Here is a 19313-nt window from a genome sequence, read left to right as displayed (position 1 = left end):
TCAAGTTGGCTCCTAAGCCCATTAGACAGGACCCTACTAGTCTTTGAGAGCTTTCTTTGCTACCTGATATAATCGATCCCATCTATATTTTTTATCCTGTATGTGAGCTTGTGATTTTCTAAGTAGCCTTAGTATCTTTGGGTAGAAAAAGTTATTTCAAGATCAGTATTGGCATGTTATATGCTGTTAACAAGTAATACATGTAAACATAAGGATACAGAAAGGTTGGAAGAGAAAGATTGGAGAAAGCTACTCATGCAAACCCAACTAAAAGAAACTTGTTTTGCTCTGTTAATACCAGACTAAATAGACTTTATGGCAGAAAAGCATTATTTGAGATTAAAAGAGAGTATTTCACAGTGAGAGCAAGTTCAGTTAACAGAAGATAGGACCATTTTGAATACCTAATAAAATATATAAAGAAAAAACTGATAGAACTAGAGTGTACTCTTTACATATATGTGAGACCTTTGAACCATTCATTTTTTTCTTTTCTTTTAGTTTGGAAATTATACCTCAATTTTTACCTCTTTTGCCATTTAGTAGTTCAGGTGAAAACTTACAGCGTGCATTGATTGATTTAAAAGTTTACAGTTTTAATCGATACTTTAAGTGTCTCCATAGATAAGGCAAAATCTTAAAAACTTTAACCCTGTTTATCTGTTCCACTTTGTATATTATTATTGTTATGTATTTTAACTCTATATTTTAAACTGTGTAAGACATACAGTTGGTCCTCTGTATTTGCGGGATTTGCATCATCAGATTCAACCGTGGATTGAAAATATTCAGGGAAAAATATTCCAGAGAAACATATTTGCTATGCACCAGCACCTATTTACATACCACTTATGTTGGATTTACAATTATGTACATAGAGTTTGCATTGTAATAGGTATTATAAGTAATCTAGAGATGATTTAAAGTGTACTGGAGGATGTGCGTGGGTTATATGCAAATACTACGCCATTTTACATAAGGGACTTGAGCATCTGAGGATTTTGGTGTCTGCGGGGGTCCTGGAACCAATTCAAGGACTGTACGACTGTGCTCTGTGTAGTGCCTTGTGCAGCCCTTTTTTGTTTGTTTGTTTGTTGAGTCTGCTAGTTCATGTATTCTCTCCTGGTGCTTTGCTTATCTCTAATATGTTGGTCATTGTCTTTGGAAAGTTATTTAAAAAATAATCAGAGGCCTAGGGTGATAGGATGTCTTCTTCCAGAGAGGATTTTTCTTTGCTTCTGCCAGGATTCTGGGAGTACTAGCAATGTGGGATCATCTTAATCTGGTTTAAAGGATTGAGCTTTCCTGAAGTACTCGGGTGAATTGAAGCTGCCTTCATTCTTGGGTGTCGTCCTTCATGGTCCCAACCTGAAGCTTGAGGGCTACCAGGATGCCCACTCTATCTATGCAGGCCCTGGAGTCCAGTTTTTGTCTCTTTTTTTGTACAAGGCTATCCCAGGTACTGCTCAAATTCCTGGCTGCCACTCCCTGAAGAGTTCAGATGTTTCTAGGGAAAATACTGGGCTGACCCCTATGGATTTCCACATTGTTCTGGATCTCAACAGAATAATTCTTCATTGTTGTATTTGCTCTCTGATGCCTTCAAATAGACATTTCTTACATGATGCATTTTAAAAATTCTTTTTTGACTTAGTAGTTCAGTCTACTTAATCCTAGTACTTCGTGCTTTGGTTCAGTATGTTGTTGCTGGATTTGGCAGTTGGTACTGAACTTTTTAACTTCAGAGCTTGCTCTGTTTTCCCAGCCCCGTTTATTTTACTACTGTCCTTTTCACCTTGTTTGAAATGCCACTAGTAGGCTCAAAATTCTTATGTGTACGTGGATCTGTTTCCAGATTTTCTCTTGGGATTTTGAAAGTAGGGCACAAAAGTGAAAATTTCTTGATTAAAAACTAAGATAAACTTCAAGGAAAAGAAATTAATTAGCTACTTTTGTTTTTATGACTTCATCTATTTTGGCTTTGTAGCAGTTTTTAAGAAGACTTTTATAATACTGTGTGATCAATATTTGACAATGCTGACTAGCTTAGACTATCATTTTGAAGTATGTACAAAGTCCACTAGTGCTGTATACTTGCTTGAGCTTAGTACAAGGGTTTAATATCCTTTAATCTCATGTAAAACAGTTCTGTTAGAATAAATGCTGGCTTCTTATTGTTTTATAGTTTATCTTGAGGAATGTGAACTAGCTAAACAGCTTCATCCAAAGGAAAATGATTTGGTGTTTTTGGTTCCTGAAAGACTAAATGGAGAGAAGAAGGATATAGAGAGACATCGCATGCAAGATCCCCATGAATATTATTGTGGTTATGTTCATAAATTCCGCCGCACTTCAGTCAGTAAGTACCTAATGAGACATTGAAGAGAAATCTGTCAGCAGCTCATCGTTTAATTTCTCTCTAAATTAGGCTTTACTAGCCATGTATTTGCTATACATTTACCAGCCCTATATTTGCTGTACATTTACCAGATGTATATTTGCTCTATGTTTACCAGACTGTATTTGCTAGGTTGATTACTTACCATTCAGAGTCCTCTTTTAGTTTTTCTAGACTCAGCTGGAAAAGGCCCAGCATTTATTGCTTTAGACTTAGGATTTAAAAGCTTTCTTTTGTAATGTCTTCTCCTTCTAGTAAATTCCTTCATCTGTCAGTGTGTTTGTTATAAAACAGACAATTTGCAAACCATCTGTGTGTTAAATCACATTCCAACCTTGGTTTTGTGGCTAATTATTGATGAGCAGACCAAACACATAACTAATTGTAAGGCAACTAGAGGGGTTTAGTGTTTCATCACTCCCATCCATTGTGTTGTAGGGACTTCTCTCCCTAAGGTAGCATAACAAAAATAATGTTAGCTTGAATTTAAGGACTACTGACCATGTGCCAGCCAGTGTGCCCTGTCCTTCCTGCGCGCGTTTATCGTCTTTCCCCAGAGCCCTGCAGAGCAGAATGGTCTGTTCCCTGCTCATTGGGAAGTCAGAGCTCAGGGACGTTAAGTAACTTATCCAAAGACATCCTTAGTATTCAACCCTAGGTCCAGAATTGAAACCTAATTTTGTTTGACTACGAAGTCCACACGCTTGATACATGCCAAGCTGCCTTTTTGACATTGCTGCTCTCTTAGTCTCTGTCATGTGAAGTGAATATGTGATCATTATTCCTTCACCTTTTTGCATCATACCTTAAAAATAGCAACAAAGCTCTTAGAGTTCAACATTGTGCCGCATCATAACTGGTGTGCCATGTTTACTATTGTGTGATTAGAGCTCAGTTCTTTGTGCAAGATGCGTTTAGCAACAGGGATGTATAGCTTCATCTGTGCTTTCAACTCTTACAAGTGGTTACATTTGCCGAAGTTCTGTTTCTAAGATTTCGAAACGGTTTCTGTCTCCTTCCCTGAACTCCTCATGCATCCAACTATCTGACATCTCCATTTGGAGATTATTAGACATTTCAAACCTACTCCAAAAAGAAACACTTGATTTACTGCCTGACATCTGCTGTTGCTTCGGTTTTTCCCATCTCAGCATGTGGGACCTCCATCCCGTTCTTCCAGTTGCTCAGCCCAAAACCTCAGAGTCATCCTTGAGTCCTGCTTTCCCTCACACGCTCCATCTAATGCATCAGGAAATCCTATTGGATCTTCCTTTGCCATATATCCTACATCCAAGCGCCACCTCTCCTGCTACCTCCTGGCCCACACGACCATTCACTTTTACCTAGATTTTAGCCTCTTAAGTTGTCTTTTTGTGCTTTTTCCATTGCAGTTTATTCTTCATTCGCAATAAGTGATTCTCTTAATGTGTGAGTTAGTGCATGTCACTTACCTGCACGGAGCTGTCCTGTGCTCTTGACCTGACTCAGAGTCATGTTCAGAGTGATTAACTGCAGAGCCCTATGAAGTGTAGCCACATTTACTGTCTTGGTCTTCTAGCTCGCTTCTCCCTGCTTTTCCTTCTAGCCATTCTGGCCTTCTCCCTGTTCTGAAAATAATCCAGGCACCTCGCTGCCTCATTGTCTTTGCAGTTGCTGATTGCCTGTAACCCACTTTCCCCGGTTACGGGCATGGCTCACTCACTTAATGTCATGTCTCTGCTCAAATATCATCTTATCAGGAAGACCTCCCCTGACTCTCCTGTCTACAATAACACTCCCTCACAACCCTCATCGCTTCCTCATCCCCCTTCTCGGCTTTCTTCCTAGCACTTACCATCACCTGACGTGTTTATTTGCTTATCTGCCCCCTTCTTCTAAAAAATAAGCCTCCAGAGGACAGGAATGTTGCCTGGTTCTTAGGAGGCATTCAGTAGATACTTAGAAAATTATTTAAATGGTGTATAAGAAACATGTTACAAAACACCTCGTTCTGAATAACCTTTTTAACTGGACACTGTGATTCACTGGTAACTGAAATTGCTTTTTCTCCTTCTTGATAATAGTGCGTAATGGGAAATCGGAGTGTTCCCTTTCCATCCAGACGCAACATAATTTACCAGTCAATTTAAATGAATTCGTGAAATGTCTTGTAATCAGCTCTCTGGTGACTACACAAAGGAAGTTGAAAGCCATGTCTTTGCTGAGTGGTCGGAGCCAACTGGCCAGAGCCATTCTGAATCCAAACCCCATGGACTTCTGTACAAAAGATTTACTAACTACAGCATCTGAGAGAATTGTGAGTGATAGTCATTTGATAACAGGGAGAGTCAGAACATTCCATGTCAAGATGTTAAAGCATCATGTTATTTTTATCTGTCACACGTTCCCTTTTGTCTACAACAAAGACATAGTCACCATGTGTGCCCAGTGACATTTTTAGTGCTTAGTTTTCTTTAATATTGCAAAGTAGTTCTTTGTGTTAGGTTGGTCAGCTTACCTCAGGAAAAAAGGTAGAGTGCAAAAAGGAATTGAAAATATGCTTGAAGAGCAACATTAAAATGTGAGGTGAACATCCTACTTAACTGTTTGTTAGGTGATTAAATGCAAGAGTAAGAGTAGGTTTAATGGAATGAATTTTGCATTTGAATGATCAGTGGAGCATTGACTGGTATTGTTGCCAGTGTGACGATGAAGTTGTGATTTTGTGTGAACACATATTTCTCATTGTTGTAAGAGCTGTGTGTAAGTTCCAGGAAATTAACACAGAGACAGGCGGAAGGAAAGGAATGTTATTTGAACCCCTGTCTTGTGTTAGGGCTTTCATATGCATTTTCTCAGTCAGTTCTCACCCTCTAAGGAATCCCAGATTTAATGATTGGCAACGGTTGAAGCCCAGAGAGATTAGGAGTTTAGAGACCTAGCTTTTGAGTGAAACTGAGGTGTAGACTCAGATCTGACCCAAAATCCATGCTTTTTCGACTGTATCACTTGTGTTAGGAAAGGAAGTCTTGGAATGTTTTTACTGTCTAAAGAGAGAATTGACTAAAATGGGAAGAACCACAGAATAAAAAGAAGAAAAGTGCAAAACAATTTATTGTGATCATCTTTATATAAGAATCACAAATAAAAATATAGTTGTTGTAGATGGACTGAGGCCTGTAGACACTCATCAGTAGCTCTTTCCAGTAGTGAAAGTGGTTCTTAGATTAAGGGTCATTTTGGGGTCTTGCCTGATCATCACCAAAGCTTCTGTCTGACAAAGGTCAGCAGCAATTCAAACAGATGTTTTCCACTCTCTTGCTCTCCTGTGCCATCACAGGAACAACCACTCGTTCTCACTAATGTCTTTTGTATAGATTGCCTACCTAAAAGATTTCAATGAAGACCAAAAGAAAGCGATAGAAACTGCATATGCCATGGTGAAACACTCCCCAGCAGTTGCCAAGATCTGTCTGATTCATGGACCACCCGGGACAGGAAAATCAAAAACCATTGTGGGCCTCCTGTACCGCCTACTGACAGAGGTAGAGTGTGCACGAGGGCATCTGTGCCCTTAATTGAGTATGTTGTTTTACTTTAACTAACGTGTAAATACTAAAGTGTGTTTTTTCCCTTCACTTTTGTGTATCTTTTTGATACTGTGTGGAACTATATCAGATAAACCGGTAGCAGAGGTAGAGAAGGTTATAAGAAATAAAGGGAACAGAAAATGTTATCTTGTGTGAAACTAATGCTAAGGGCTAGAACGGTGGTCTTCAGGCTTTATTATAGGTCACAGCTAATCCCAGGAGACCATCTTGAATGTATTCCTGGGCTACATTTTGAATTGAATATTGAATAAAATAAGTGGATAGTAAGGTAAGGCTCAGAGAAGTTACTATAAAATTTTATGCCAGAGCAATTTTTTTTTGGGGGGGGGGGGCATGCCATGCGGCATGCGGGATCTTACTTAGTTCCCCGACCAGGGATGGAACCTGGGCCCTTGGCAGTGAGAGCACTGAGTCCTAACCACTCGTTTGCCAGGGAATTCCCTGCCAGAGTAATTTTTTAACATCAATATAAGATGTAGGTGCTTTTACTTACTTTTAACTATTTATTAGGGGAACTTTCAAATATATGTGGCAGTAGAGAAGAACTATAACACTGCATAATAGAGCTCATCAGTATTTTTTGTTTGTTTGTTTGGTGCAAATTGTCGAACCAGAGGAGGGGGCATTCAGATGAGAACTCCAATGCCAAAATCAAACAAAACCGTGTCCTTGTGTGTGCACCTTCCAATGCAGCTGTTGATGAACTTATGAAAAAAATTATCCTTGAATTCAAAGAGAAGTGTAAAGACAAGAAGAATCCTTTGGGTATGATACTTATGTGGGCTTTTAATTTGTTTTTGTTTTCAGTGTTTAGTGTGGGTAACTTTGAACGACAAAGAGCAAGCCAGTTCTGGTAATTTTTTCTACTTGAGGCTGTGGCCCATGTGTACTTACTGGTTCGTTTAGTGAATATTTTGGAGCATTTATTCTGTGCCAGGCCCTGTGCTGTGTACTGCGGTTTCAACCGTGAAACCCTCAAAGAGACAGGAAGTGGATGGATCAGTGGGCAATTACACTGTAAAGGTAGAAGCTCTACAATAGGAGTAAAATGTGGGTAGTTTGAAACACCTTAGAGCAGCCCTTGATTCAGTTGTGTAAGGGTTAGGGAAGACTTTTAGAGAAGATGATATCTAAGATGAAACTTGGAAGAGCAATGAGGAAGTGAAGTGGGGAGAGGACTCTCGTGGAACTTACTGTAAAGAAAAAGGACCAAAAGCCAGAGAACCTTGGATGGTTCAGTATAGCTAGAATATAATGAGCTCCACCAAGGCAAGGGCTTTTAAAAATGTGTTCACTGTAGTAACCCCAGTGCCTGGAACAGTGCCTGGCACTCAGTTGGGACTTAGCAGATGTTTAGTGACGCAAAAGTTGGAGCAGTCATCACTTACGGTTACCGAGTGCTCACGATGTGTCAGTACTCTCAGAGTAGTCCTCTGAGCCACGCAATAAATAACCTGACTATCTACATTTTATAGGCGGAGAAGCTGAAGAGTTGACATGTAAAGTATACCACAGGGATAAGTCTTTTCAGTACAGTTGACAGACTGAAGAGCATTGCCACCGAGGATTTGGGATGCTTGAGCGAATGTGTAAAGTCATTTCTGTGCACTTAACCTTATTAACATCTACTCTCACACCAGCCATCCTGAGTGGCGTGGTTATGGCTCTGGGTCGGGCTGCTCTTCTAAGCACATGTATCTTGTCTTCCCTAACCAAATTTTATTTTCCTTGAGGTTACCTGGCAGTGACTTAAATCAGTTAAGATTAAATTGGGCTGCAAATAATAGACACTCCAAATACAGTGGCTTAACTATGATAGAAGTTTATTTCCTTCTTACTCAGAAGCCCAGAGACGGGCAGTTGAGGGATGATACTGGCGTGATGACTCTGCTTCCGAGTCTTCAGAGACCTAGGGTCTTTCTACCTTGTTGCTCCACTGCGTGTGACCCCCCACTCCTTAGTGCACCTCATGGTCAGAAATGGCTGCTCCAGCACCAGTAGTCACATCTAGCAAGTGCAAGGAAAAGGGGACAGATGTACTAGCCGTGCTTTAAGGAAAGTTCTGAGACGCTGCCAGTAGCACCTCTGCTTATTTCCTTTTGGCCGGAACTTAGTCCCGTAGCCACACCAGCTGCAAGAGCAGCTGGGATGTGTCGTCTTTATTCAGAGGGATCACACACGTTTTTCCTTTTATTGCATATGTATTAGCTACATGTAGAATTCATTTGCTTTTAAAACTTAAAATGCATTGTCAACTGCAACTTTTCTACTCACCATTATGTTTGTGAGAATTATGACTTCATGTATCGCTGTATGTGGATACGGTCATTCATGTTAACTGCTATAGGGTATTTCATTGTATGAGTGCACAGTTTATTCGTTATCCATTGATAGAAATGTAAGTTCTTTCCCATTTTTTTTTTTTGTTATTTCAAACTTTATTCCTATACTTGTGCCTGTTTCTCCAGTGCAGGATGAAAACGTTTACTGCAGTGACTGAGTTGTATCGTGTTGTACTGTACAGCAGCTGAAGGGAGCGCACTGGAGTACTGTGTCCTTACTCACGTCTCCTGAGTAGTCGTACAGCCTGCTAGGGCAGTGCTTTCACACTGTGGCTTGTGAGCAGTTAGTGGATTGTGAAATCAGTTTAGGGAGATCAGAACCAGCATACTTAAACAAGATAAGATAGAACAGAAGAGAACAGAAAAGATTAGAGTGTAGGTAGTGAGGGGTAAGTATTGTTTTGTGAAACTTGTTTTATTGGTGAGGTATGAGTGTACCGGCTTTCAATGTGAAGTGTACCTCATACTATAGATCACGGTCAAAAGAGTTTATAAAAACACTGGTCTAGGGGGAGGAGAGAAGATGGCGGAAGAGTAAGACGCGGAGATAACCTTCCTTCCCACAGATACAGTAGAAATACATCTACACGTGGAACTGCTCCTACAGAACACCCACTGAACGCTGGCAGAAAACGTCAGACCTCCCAAAAGGCAAGAAACTCCCCCCGTACTTGGGTAGGGCAAAAGAAAAAAGAAATAACAGAGACAAAAGAATAGGGACGGCACCTGCACCAGTGGGAGGGAGCTGTGAAGGAGGAAAGATTTCCACGCACTAGGAGCCCCTTCGCGGGCAGAGACTGCGGGTGGCGGAGGGGGGAAGCTTCGGAGCCACGGAGGAGAGCGCAGCCACAGGGGTGCGGAGGGCAAAGCGGAGAGATTCCCGCACTTCCCGCACGGAGGCTCGGCGCTGACCAGCACTCACCAGCCCGAGAGGCTTGTCTGCTCAGCCGCCGGGGCGGGCGGGGCTGGGAGCTGAGGCTCGGGCTTCGGTCGCAGGGAGAGGACTGGGGCTGGCTGCGTGAACACAGCCTGAAGGGGTTAGTGCACCACAGCTAGCCGGGAGGGAGTCCGGGAAAAAGTCTGCAGCTGCCGAAGAGGCAAGAGACTTTTTCTTCCCTGTTTCCTGGTGCGCGAGGAGAGGGGATTCAGAGCGCCGCCTAAACGAACTTCAGAGACGGGCGCGAGCCGCAGCCAACAGCGCGGATCCCATAGCAACAGGGGCACAGAGGGAAAAACGGAGAGACTCCCGCACAGAGGCTCGGCGCCGAGCAGCGCTCACCAGCCCGAGAGGCTTGCCTGCTCCCCCGCCGGGGCGGGCGGGGCTGGGAGCGGAGGCTCGGGCTTTGGTCGGATCGCAGGGAGAGGACTGGGGTTGGCGGCGTGAACACAGCCTGAAGGGGTTAGCGCACCACAGCTGGCTGGGAGGGAGACCGGGAAAAAGTCTGCAGCTGCCGAAGAGGCAAGAGACTTTTTCTTGCCTCTTTGTTTCGCGGCGCGCAAGGAGAGGGGATTCAGAGCGCCGCCTAAACGAACTCCAGAAACAGGCGCGAGCCGCGGCTATCAGCGCGGACCCCAGAGACGGGCGTGAGACGCTGGGGCTGCTGCTGCCGCCTCCAAGAAGCCTGTGTGCGAGCACAGGTCACTCTCCACACCGCCCCTCCCGGGAGCCCGTGCAGCCCGCCACTGCCAGCGTCCCGTGATCCAGGGACAACATCCCCCGGGAGAACGCACTGCGCGCCTCAAGCTGCTGCAACGTCACGCCGGCCTCTGACGCCGCAGGCTCGCCCCGCCTCCTCTGTACCCCTCCCTCCCCGCGGCCTGAGTGAGCCAGAGCCCCCGAAGCAGCTGCTCCTTTAACCCCGTCCTGTCTGGGCGGGGAACAGACACCCTCAGGCGACCTACACGCAGAGGCGGGTCCAAATCCAAAGCTGATCCCCAGGAGCTGTGCGAACAGAGAAGAGGAGGGGAAATCTGTCCCAGCAGCCTCAGAAGAAGCGGATTAAAACTCCACAAACAACTTGATGTGCCTGCATCTGTTGAATACCTGAATAGACAACGAATCATCCCAAATTCAGGAGGTGGACTTTGGGAGCAGGATATATTAATTTTTCCCCTTTTCCTTTTTTTTTTTGTGAGTGTATATGTATATGCTTCTGGGGTAGATTTTGTCTGTATAGCTTTGCTTTACAATAGCTTTATTTTACTTCACTATATTATAGCTTCTTTCTTTCTTTTCTTTCTTTCTTTCTTTCTTTCCTTCCTTCCTTCCTTCCTTCCTCCTTCCTTCCTTCCTTCCTTTCTTTCTTCCTTTCTTTCTATTTTTTCTCCCTTTTACTCTGAGCCGTGTGGACGAAAGGCTCTTGGTGCTTCAGCCAGGCATCAGGGCCGTACCTCGGAGGTGGGAGAGCCAACTTCAGGACACTGGTCCACAAGAGACCTCCCAGCTCCACGTAATACCAAACGGCAAAAATCTCTCAGAGATCTCCATCTCAACATCAAGACCCAGCATCACTCAATGACCAGCAAGCTACAGTGCTGAACACCCTATGCCAAACAACTAGCAAGACAGGAACACAGCCTCATCCATTAGCAGAGAGGCTGCCTAAAATCATAATAAGGCCACAGACACCCCAAAATACACCACCAGACGTGGACGTGCCCACCAGAAAGACAAGATCCAGCCTCATCCACCAGAGCTCAGGCACTAGTTCCCTCCACCAGGAAGCCTACACAACCCACTGAACCAACCTTAGCCACTGGGGACAGATACCAAAAACAACGGGAACTACAAACCTGCAACCTGTGATAAGGAGACCCCAAACACAGTAAGATAAGCAAAATGAGACGACAGAAAAACACACAGCAGACGAAGGAGCAGGGTCAAAACACACTAGACTTAACAAATGAAGAGGAAATAGGTAGTCTACCTGAAAAAGAATTCAGAATAATGATAGTAAGGATGATCCAAAATCTTGGAAATAGAATAGACAAAATGCAAGAAGCATTTAACAAGGACGTAGAAGAACTAAAGAGGAATCAAGCAATGATGAAAAACACAATAAATGAAATTAAAAATACTCTAGATGGGATCAATAGCAGAATAACTGAGGCAGAAGAAAGGATAAGTGACCTGGAAGATAAAATGGTGGAAATAACTACTGCAGAGCAGGATAAAGAAAAAAGAATGAAAAGAACTGAGGACAGTCTCAGAGACCTCTGGGACAGCATTAAACGCACCAACATTCGAATTATAGGGGTCCCAGAAGAAGAAGAGAAAAAGAAAGGGACTGAGAAAATATTTGAAGAGATTATAGTTGAAAACTTCCCTAATATGGGAAAGGAAATAGTTAATCAAGTCCTGGAAGCACAGAGAGTCCCATACAGGATAAACCCAAGGAGAAACACGCCAAGACACATATTAATCAAACTGTCAAAAATTAAATATAAGGAAAACATATTAAAGGCAGCAAGGGAAAAAAAACAAATAACACACAAGGGAATCCCCATAAGGTTAACATCTGATCTTTCAGCAGAAACTCTGCAAGCCAGAAGGGAGTGGCAGGATATACTTAAAGTGATGAAGGAGAAGAACCTACAACCAAGATTACTCTACCCAGCAAGGATCTCATTCAAATGTGATGGAGAAATTAAAACCTTTACAGACAAGCAAAAGCTGAGAGAGTTCAGCACCACCAAACCAGCTTTACAACAAATGCTAAAGGAACTTCTCTAGGCAAGAAACACAAGAGAAGGAAAACACCTACAATAACAAACCCAAAACATTTAAGAAAATGGGAATAGGAACATACATATCGATAATTACCTTGAATGTAAATGGATTAAATGCTCCCACCAAAAGACACAGGCTGGCTGAATGGATACAAAAACAAGACCCATATATATGCTGTCTACAAGAGACCCACTTCAGACCTAGAGACACATACAGACTGAAAGTGAGGGGATGGAAAAAGATATTCCATGCAAATGGAAATCAAAAGAAAGCTGGAGTAGCAATTCTCATATCAGACAAAATAGACTTTAAAATAAAGACTATTACAAGAGACAAAGAAGGACACTATATAATGATCAAGGGATCGATCCAAGAGGAAGGTATAACAATTGTAAATATTTATGCACCCAACATAGGAGCACCTCAATACATAAGGCAAGTACTAACAGCCATAAAAGGGGAAATCGACAGCAACACAATCATAGTAGGGGACTTTAACACCCCACTTTCACCAATGGACAGATCATCCAAAATGAAAATAAATAAGGAAACACAAGCTTTAAATGATACATTAAACAAGATGGACTTAATTGATATTTATAGGACATTCCACCCAAAAACAACAGAATACACATTTTTCTCAAGTGCTCATGGAACATTCTCCAGGATAGATCATATCTTGGGTCACAAATCAAACCTTGGTAAATTTAAGAAAATTGAAATCGTATCAAGTATCTTTTCCGACCACAACGCTATGAGACTAGATATCAATTACAGGAAAAGATCTGTAAAATATACAAACACATGGAGGCTACACAATACATTACTTAATAATGAAGTGATTACTGAGGAAATCAAAGGGGAAATCAAAAAATACCTAGAAATAAATGACAATGGAGATACGACGACCCAAAACCTATGGGACGCAGCAAAAGCAGTGCTAAGAGGGAAGTTTATAGCAATACAAGCCTACCTCAAGAAACAGGAAACATCTCGAATAAACAACCTAACCTTGCACCTAAAGCAATTAGAGAAAGAAGAACAAAAAAACCCCAAAGCCAGCAGAAGGAAAGAAATTATAAAGATCAGGTCAGAAATAAATGAAAAAGAAATGAAGGAAACAATAGCAAAAATCAATAAAACTAAAAGCTGGTTCTTTGAGAAGATAAACAAAATTGATAAACCATTAGCCAGACTCATCAAGAGAAAAAGGGAGAAGACTCAGATCAATAGAATTAGAAATGAAAAAGGAGAAATAACCACTGACACTGCAGAAATACAAAAGATCATGAGAGATTACTACAAGCAACTCTATGCCAATAAAATGGACAACCTGGAAGAAATGGACAGATTCTTAGAAATGCACAAACTGCCGAGACTGAACCAGGAAGAAATAGAAAATATGAACAGACCAATCACAAGCACTGAAATTGAAACTGTGATTAAAAACCTTCCAACAAACAAAAGCCCAGGACCAGATGGCTTCACAGGTGAATTCTATCAAACATTTAGAGAAGAGCTAACACCTATCCTTCTCAAACTCTTCCAAAATATTGCAGAGGGAGGAACACTCCCAAACTCATTCTACGAGGCCACCATCACCCTGATACCAAAACCAGACAAAGATGTCACAAAGAAAGAAAACTACAGGCCAATATCACTGATGAACATAGATGCAAAAATCCTCAACAAAATACTCGCAAACAGAATCCAACAGCACATTAAAAGGATCATACACCATGATCAAGTGGGGTTTATCCCAGGAATGCAAGGATTCTTCAATATACGCAAATCAATCAATGTGATACACCATATTAACAAATTGAAGGAGAAAAACCATATGATCATCTCAATAGATGCAGAGAAAGCTTTCGACAAAATTCAACACCCATTTATGATAAAAGCCCTGCAGAAAGTAGGCATAGAGGGAACTTTCCTCAACATAATAAAGACCATATATGACAAACCCACAGCCAACATTGTCCTCAATGGTGAAAAACTGAAACCATTTCCACTAAGATCAGGAACAAGACAAGGTTGCCCACTCTCACCACTATTATTCAACATAGTTTTGGAAGTCCTAGCCACAACAATCAGAGAAGACAAAGAAATAAAAGGAATCCAAATCGGAAAAGAAGAAGTAAAGCTGTCACTATTTGCAGATGACATGATACTATACATAGAGAATCCTAAAGAGGCTTCCAGAAAACTCCTAGAGCTAATCAATGAATTTGGTAAAGTAGCAGGATACAAAATTAATGCACAGAAATCGCTTGCATTTCTATACACTAATGACGAAAAATCTGAAAGTGAAATTAAGAAAACACTCCCGTTTACCATTGCAACAAAAAGAATAAGATATCTAGGAATAAACCTACCTAAGGAGACAAAAGACCTGTATGCAGAAAATTATAAGACACTGATGAAAGAAATTAAAGATGATACAAATAGATGGAGAGATATACCATGTTCCTGGATTGGAAGAATCAACATTGTGAAAATGACTCTACTACCCAAAGCAATCTACAGATTCAATGCAATTCCTATCAAACTACCACTGGCATTTTTCACAGAACTAGAACAAAAAATTTCACAATTTGTATGGAAACACAAAAGACCCCGAATAGCCAAAGCAATCTTGAGAAGGAAAAATGGAGCTGGGGGAATCAGGCTCCCTGACTTCAGACTATACTACAAAGCTTCAGTAATCAAGACAGTTTGGTACTGGCACAAAAACAGAAATATAGACCAATGGAACAGGATAGAAAGCCCAGGGATAAACCCACACACATATGGTCACCTTATCTTTGATAAAGGAGGCAAGCATATACAGTGGAGAAAAGACAGCCTCTTCAATAAGTGGTGCTGGGAAAATTGGACAGGTACATGTAAAAGTATGAAATTAGAACACTCCCTGACACCATGCACAAAAATAAACTCCAAATGGATTAAAGACCTAAGTGTAAGGCCAGACACTATCAAACTCTTAGAGGAAAACATAGGCAGAACACTCTATGACATACATCACAGCAAGATTCTTTTTGATCCAGCTCCCAGAGAAATGGAAATAAGAACACAAATAAACAAATGGGACCTAATGAAACTTAAAAGCTTTTGCACAGCAAAGGAAACCATAAACAAGACCAAAAGACAACCCTTAGAATGGGAGAAAATATTTGCAAATGAAGCAACTGACAAAGGATTAATCTCCAAGATTTACAAGCAGCTCATGCAGCTCAATAACAAAAAAACGAACAACCCAATCCAAAAATGGGCAGAAGACCTAAATAGACATTTCTCCAAGGAAGATATACAGATGGCCTACAGACACATGAAAGAATGCTCAACATCATTAATCATTAGAGAAATGCAAATCAAAACTACAATGAGATATCATCTCACACCGGTCAGAATGGCCATCATCAAAAAATCTAGAAACAATAAATGCTGGAGAGGATGTGGAGGAAAGGGAACACTCTTGCACTGTTGGTGGGAATGTAAATTGATACAGCCACTATGGAGAACAGTATGGAGGTTCCTTAAAAAACTACAAATAGAACTACCATACGACCCAGCAATCCCACTACTGGGCATATACCCTGAGAAAACCATAGGTCAAAAAGTGTCATGTACCACAATGTTCATTGCAGCTCTATTTACAATAGCCAGGACCTGGAAGCAACCTAAATGTCCATCGACAGATGAATGGATAAAGAAGATGTGGCACATATATACAATGGAATATTACTCAGCCATAAAAAGAAATGAAATGGAGGTATTTGTAATGAGGTGGATGGAGTTAGAGTCTGTCATACAGAGTGAAGTAAGTCAGAAAGAGAAAAACAAATACAGTATGCTAACACATATATACGGAATCTAAGGGAAAAAAAAAAAAGGCCATGAAGAACCTAGTGGCAAGACGGGAATAAAGACACAGACCTACTAGAGAATGGACTTGAGGATAGGGGGAGGGGGTGGGGTGAGATGTGACAGGGTAAGAGAGTGTCATGGACATATATACACTACCAAATGTAAAATAGATAGCTAGTGGGAAGCAGCCGCATAGCACAGGGAGATCAGCTCGGTGCTTTGTGACCACCTAGAGGGGTGGGATGGGGAGGGTGGGAGGGAGGGAGATGCAAGAGGGAAGAGAAATGGGAACATATTGTATATGTATAACTGATTCACTTTGTTATAAAGCAGAAGCTAACACACTATTGTAAGGCAATTATACTTCAATAAAGATGTTTAAAAAAAAAAAAAAAAAAAAAAAACACTGGTCTAGTGTATATATACCTAGAAATGAAAATGCTGGGTTGAAGGATTTGTGCAGCTTCTAGATAGTGCCTGGTTCTGCTCCAAAGTGTTTGTATCAAATTATACAACTGAGAACAGTTCCCGCGCGGTTTTCACTTTCCTTTCCCTGAGGGGAGGGTAATAAGCACTTTTTCAGGTGTGGGTTGACAACACGAGAAGGCTGGGACGAAGGTGGCACAAGTGTCGTGTCTAGGTTGGATTTTTAATTTTTTTTGTTAGAGAGAAAATGACATCTCTTGTCAGTAAAGACAGCTTTTTTCTTCTTTTTCAGTACTTTCATTTTTGCTTCTTTTCACTATGTCCAGTGGTCCTGGGTGTCCTTTAAGGAAATACCTTGGACATCTCACCATTAAGTGTGATGTTTGTTTCTGGGGTTTGGTATATACCCTTTATCAGGTTAAAAAAGTCCCCTTCTAATTAGAGTTTTTTTAATGAATGGGTGTTGAATTTTATTGCATGCAGTTTTTTTTCATTCATCTCCCCCCCCCCCCCCCCCCCGCATGGCAGTGGAAGCACAGAGTCCTAACCAGGGAATTCCCGCTTTTCTTTTCTTTCTTTTCTTTCTTTCTTTTTTTTCTCTTTGACGTACCCCGAGGCTTAAGGGATCTTAGTTCCCCGACCAGGGTTTGAACCCAGGCCCATGGCAGTGAAAGTGCCGAGTCCTAACCACTGGACTGCCAGGGAATTCCCTACAATGCTTTTCTAATGTGAAAATATCTTTGATTCCTAGAATAAGGTCAACTTGGTTGTGTACTATTATTTTTTAACACATTGCTGGATTGCTATTGATTTTTTTAAATGAGGCCAGCCTGTAATTTTTCTTTGTCATATCTTTGGTTTTAGTATTGAAGTTATACAGACTTTAAAAATGAAGTTATTCAGACATTTATTTGGAATGTTTCGTATAAGACAGAATTACCTGTTACTTGAAGGTTAATTTGTTTTTAGTGTTGTTTTTTGGGGGGACTTCTTGTTTGTTTGTTTTTTTGTCTATTATTCGACAGATGGATAAGTTTCTGTCTGCTGAATGTCTTTAATTGTTGGTTTATTCAAGTTTTCTACATTTGAGTGAGTTTTGCTAATTCATATTATTCAAGAAAAATTTCCACTTCACCTTAGGTTTTCAAATATATTGGTATAACATTGTTCACTATATTCTCATTTTTAAAACCTCAACTGTATTTTGGTTGGGTCACCTTTGTCATTCTCTGTATTATGTATTTAGACTCTAAGTCCACATGTGGCGTGGGCCTATGGTTGGAAAGTCCTAGAAGAGAGTTTATTCTTTTCCCAGCTAAGCCCAGGCCAAGATAGATTCATGTCTTTTTCATCCCTCCACTTCTTCCATGCCCTCTTGCTTTCTAGTGGGCTTTAAAATCCAAGCCCCCATTATAAAATTTCTGTATGTTGATTGGAATGGTAGTTTTGCTGATGTAGATATTTGTCAAACTATATAGAACTAAGGATTTTTAAATCTCTGCGTTTTATTGTATGTAAATTAAAAAACAAACACCTAAGCACCTAGAGAGTGACCAGCCCTCACCCTGTTCCTTCCAGGGAAGCCACAGCAGCTCAGGGGCTTTCACCTCTGGTTTTACCTTTCTCTTTGTTTTTGGCCCCTAGGAATTTCTCTTACATCCTTCTGAGCTCACCCTGCAATTTGAAGGATGTCTGTTTTAATTTCTGGAGCATTTTTAGGTGCTTATAGTGGGTATAATCTCATCCACCTTTCTGGTAGAAACACAAGTTAGCAGTTTTGAAACCTTCAAGTAAATGTTGGTTAGAGAAGATGGCTTCAAATTTTAGAAGAATGAGCTGAACTAGGAACAAAAATATGTGTAGACAGCTGTATAATGAGTTCATTTATTCATTCAACATATGTTTATTGTACTTATGTGCCAGCTGCTGTTCTAGGCAGTGACCAAAACAAAACCTGGTTCTTATGGGACTTGGATTCAGTGGAAGGAGATAGCAAACAAGTATGTGATGTGTCTGATTGGGATAAGTGCTAATAAACGCTGCATGGTTGCTATAGTTTAGTTCAGTGAAGCAGTGGGAGATTTTTAGATTAAATAATATCTGAAATGTGCTAACCTAAAATTAAAATGTGGTTAATCAACCAGTTAAATGTTGCTGACCGTTTTTGGAATTACCATATTCCAGAATTTCCAGCATCTTGTGTCCCTTAGATCCTGGAGTGGCATTGTGATGTGGAGCAGAGTTTCAAAACCTTGGTTCTCAGTATTCTGCAGAAAAGCATTTGATGGTCGCGTAAGATTCTGTTTGGGGAATTCAGACATGTATTAATAGATAAAAGTCTTCATCTTCGAAATATCCTATGGTCAAGAAATTTATTTTCACTCGCCATTTCCCAAATACATTTTACCATGGAGTGATGTATCGAACATAGTTTGAGAAGCATTAGTGTAATAGAATCTCAACTCTGCAGTGTACTGTTATGCAACCTCAGTAGCTTTTATTAGGTGGAAAGAAGTCCTTGCCTTATAGGATACTTATGAAGCATATCTAAAAGAATGTGTGTGGAACCTCTAGCGCAGTTCCAGGTATTTGGTTGATTAACAGTTCATGTTAGCTCCTTTCTCTGATTGTTAATATATTTGCTTAGAAATAGTTATTATGTACAGAGATTGACAGTGTTCTTATTAATCTCTAAGTGTGACTTTTATCGACAGGAAACTGTGGAGATATAAATTTAGTACGTCTTGGTCCAGAAAAGTCTATTAATACTGAGGTCCTAAAATTCAGTTTGGACAGCCAAGTTAACCACAGAATGAGTAAGTACTGAATAAAGGTATATATTAATTGATTTCTGTTTCTTTTTGTATGGTAGAAAATGGCGGCATTAAAGGTAATTTGGAGACCCTAGAAGTAGTCTAGTTTTGAAAGCTAGTTTTTCTTCTCATTGTGTATGCATA

The 19313-nt window shown here is 40.8% G+C and overlaps 1 protein-coding gene across 10 annotated transcripts in view; it reads left to right on the top strand.

Moving 5' to 3' along the window:
- Nucleotides 1-19313, top strand: part of SETX (senataxin) — an 88925-nt gene that overhangs the window by 50004 nt on the left and 19608 nt on the right. For all 10 annotated transcript variants that reach the window (XM_082400661.1, XM_082400657.1, XM_082400658.1 and 7 more), the window contains 5 exons: nucleotides 2186-2359; nucleotides 4462-4694; nucleotides 5755-5922; nucleotides 6603-6753; nucleotides 19071-19172. In XM_082400661.1, the coding sequence (XP_082256787.1) occupies nucleotides 2186-2359; nucleotides 4462-4694; nucleotides 5755-5922; nucleotides 6603-6753; nucleotides 19071-19172 (828 nt within the window). The remainder of the gene's footprint in view (nucleotides 1-2185; nucleotides 2360-4461; nucleotides 4695-5754; nucleotides 5923-6602; nucleotides 6754-19070; nucleotides 19173-19313) is intronic.

Source organism: Balaenoptera borealis (assembly GCF_965194805.1).
Source record: "Balaenoptera borealis genome assembly, chromosome: 8".
Taxonomy (NCBI): Eukaryota; Metazoa; Chordata; class Mammalia; order Artiodactyla; family Balaenopteridae; genus Balaenoptera; species Balaenoptera borealis.
Note: the sequence above shows the minus strand (reverse complement) of the source record. Positions and strands in the feature narration are given on the sequence as shown.